The 3,065-nt window shown below is 34.2% G+C and overlaps 1 protein-coding gene across 1 annotated transcript in view; it reads left to right on the top strand.

Annotated features, from left to right (window-relative positions):
- LOC103606382 (uncharacterized protein C8orf34) overlaps positions 1-1,897 on the top strand; it is a 76,013-nt gene extending 74,116 nt beyond the window's left edge. The window contains exons 5-6 of the mRNA XM_008590986.1: positions 1,063-1,235; positions 1,461-1,897. Of these exons, the coding sequence (XP_008589208.1) occupies positions 1,063-1,235; positions 1,461-1,485 (198 nt within the window). The 3' untranslated portion in view covers positions 1,486-1,897. The remainder of the gene's footprint in view (positions 1-1,062; positions 1,236-1,460) is intronic.
- Positions 1,898-3,065: the final 1,168 nt, after the last annotated feature.

The raw sequence follows: 3,065 nt of genomic DNA, 5'->3' as shown, positions 1-3,065 counted from the left end.
TTATGTATTAGATTTGTATTATATTTGTGTCAATTATGAAGACTCAGATCACCAGGCCTGAATTTTTAAGGAATTGTTTAAGATTCTTGTAATACTGAAATTTATCACGTAATATAATTTAAGCAAGCCTGTGTTTCTTAGGTTGATGTATTTTAAAAATACATTTTTCTCATTACAAGAAAAGTTTTTATTGTAGAATATTGAGAAGACATAGAAATGCTAAGAGAAGAAATTAAAATTACCTGTTGTCCCTCTATTCAGATAAGACCACTATTAAATATTGGTCTTATTCACCATTGTTTTCCCCAGCACATCATGCAGTTCTTTGCACATGGTCTTCATACATATTAGAGAATAAACGAATGAATGAATGAATGAATGAATGAATGAATGATAGATATGCATCTGTATGAATATTTTAAACAAAAATGAGATCATACTTCAGATTTTTTATCTTTCCCTTCTTTCATTTAAAAAACATCCCTAGCGATTTCATGTATTCAGTATTCTCGTAAAATATTTTAATAGCTGCATCATATCCAAGTCTAAGAAAAGAGATTACTGTAATATTTTTTGAATTAGCGTAGCATACCTGTATTGGTATTGTCCTGCTCTGAGCTTTTAGCGGATCCCTAAAAGTCCAAAATACTTCACAATTGGAGGCAATGCACCCTTCTAGTCCTGTCTCCTCTTGTCCCAGCCCCCCAACTGGGTGGGGACCCAGTTTCCACCTGAGAAATTATTTCTACAACACACTGGTCCTTCCATCACAAATGCTCGTCCTGCTCTTCCTTCCTGAGAACACACATGCAGCCTTCCAAATCCAAATCTAAGATTTCACTCCTGGATCCTTTATCATAGTGACCCTCAGAATTAGCATAAATCACATAGAACAAATCATCTAGTAGATTTGGAGAGAACGGAAGTTTTACATCAATTCAGAAAAAGTAAAGGAGAATTTGGGTTTGGGTAAACAGTCCAAACTCTGGAGAAGATCATTTTCTTGTTGTCCTATTAACAACAAAAGTAATCTAAAACAGCACATTCTTTTCTCCTCTTCAGGAAACAGTGGCTTTTAATTCTTCTCTTCTGAGGCCCCGTGTGATTGGAGAGTGGATTGGTAGAGAAGAAAATGATGCGGATCCACTAGCTGCTGAAATGCTACAACCCCCAGTTCCAAGAAGTAAAAATGACCAATGGGAAAGTGAAGACAGTGGCTCTAGCCCTGCAGGAAGGTGAGAGGAGATGTCTTCTAAGAGTCTGTATCATCAGCCATTAAAGGAAAAGGGGAAATAAACCCAAATGCATGATTTTGATGAAATACCTCTTAGCAAAATTTTATATAGAAAATCATGTTACATTCCACATATGATAAAAAATTAATTGCTCTGTCTTAAAATCAGAGTGTGATTAGACTTACTTTTGGGTGTGGTTTTGATTTTTTTTTTCTTCATATCTAGGAGATCACCATCTCTTTGCTACTAAAACCAAATAGAGAAATAACTTCAAGGACTAAGCTGTCAGTCAAGACCTACAATAATATTGGGCAGAGAATGGCTGTCTGTTAAGAATTGGAGGGGGAGATTTCTGATGCCCCCGAAAGATATAGTTAGTCATCAGGGAGAAGAAAACTACTAAGTGTGTAATAAGTTAATAAAGAAAACCTTGGTTTAGAACCATTTAAGTTAAGAGTTGATAACTATGATTGAATAGAGTTATTTACATTTTCTTTGTTTAATTTTTGAAACTATTATAATTTGTAAGTCTGTATTTCTTTCATTGTACTCAGACCCCTGATGCTCAAAATCATAACAAGATGTTTGCTTTAAGTCTCCTTATGCTGGTAGAAGTGAAGTAATGTTGAAATGTATAGATCATAATTATTAGAAAAACTATATTCAGAATAACCTTGTTTTTTTCATAATACCAACTGCAACAAGTAAAACTCAAAACAAAAATGAAGACTTCCACCCCACAAGAGAGTCTTTCACCCCACAAGGAAGTTGGGGTGAAAAGCGTAATTTACACAAGATTGAGAAAACACATTTAAACACTCACGAATTGAAATGTGACAGGAACTTGAACTGTCTGTGAGTGTTACTAGCTGACCACTACAGAAGACTTTTTCCTATGCATAGCATAGCCACAGTAACTTGGTATTTCCTATGTAAATTTAACAGCAACCAGTAACTATTCTATCTCAAGGAGAAAATTGTATTTTCTACAATGTAATAGCATTCAGGGGTTCTTTGCTTTGACTTATCACTTGGCCAGAGGGAAGAAAATTCAGAATACTCATTAATGTACTTCAAGCATATGGAAAATTGATTCAATTTCCATGAGAAATAACTTTCAAATTATTTAAACAGTTGAAGTGTCCTGTATAAGGAGAAGAAACCCATTTTTAAAAATCCATTTACCTTCTTTTGTGAAATGCCAGATCAATTTCACCTGTCAATGAGGGTAATTTTATTTTTAATACCAGACTTATGAAACCCACTAGACCTTTATCTTTATTCATTGGCATGTCTTTAGTTCTTAAATGTAAAATAGAGAAGTGACATCTTTCATTTTGCTTTCATTGAGTCATAATAATGGGAGCTATTTATTGCAAATGTTAGTGCTTCTGTTTTCTTCCTCATTTCAGTGAGCTCTTTTTCCCTCTTGAATATGCAATAAAGGGAAATACTTTGCAATCCTAGTTGACTCCCTTACCCAAAAACCTCATTCCATGAAGATCTCTCTCAAATACTTGCTTTTGAAAAGTTGTTTTCAGCTTTATTTTTCTCTATCTTTAAATTATGAGTTGAGGTATAAAATGAAGAAAGTGGTGGAGTCCTGCCCAGTTGCCCCACTACAGCAAGAAGAATGCATGCATATCTGAATTAAAGTTAGAAAACAGCGATAAACCATGGGTTAGAAACCATATTTCTCCCATCCTCTAGTACAAAACAAGATTTCTGAATTTATACCAGTAACTCACACAGCATTAGATTTGATTTGGATGAATAAGAAAAGTTTGGAGAAAAATGTTTTAAAGGCCTTAGAGTCTTTAACTATAGTAT

This window comes from Galeopterus variegatus, unplaced genomic scaffold, assembly GCF_000696425.1.
Source record: "Galeopterus variegatus unplaced genomic scaffold, G_variegatus-3.0.2 Scaffold6539, whole genome shotgun sequence".
NCBI lineage: Eukaryota > Metazoa > Chordata > Mammalia > Dermoptera > Cynocephalidae > Galeopterus > Galeopterus variegatus.
This window is presented reverse-complemented; position numbering and strand designations above follow the sequence as displayed.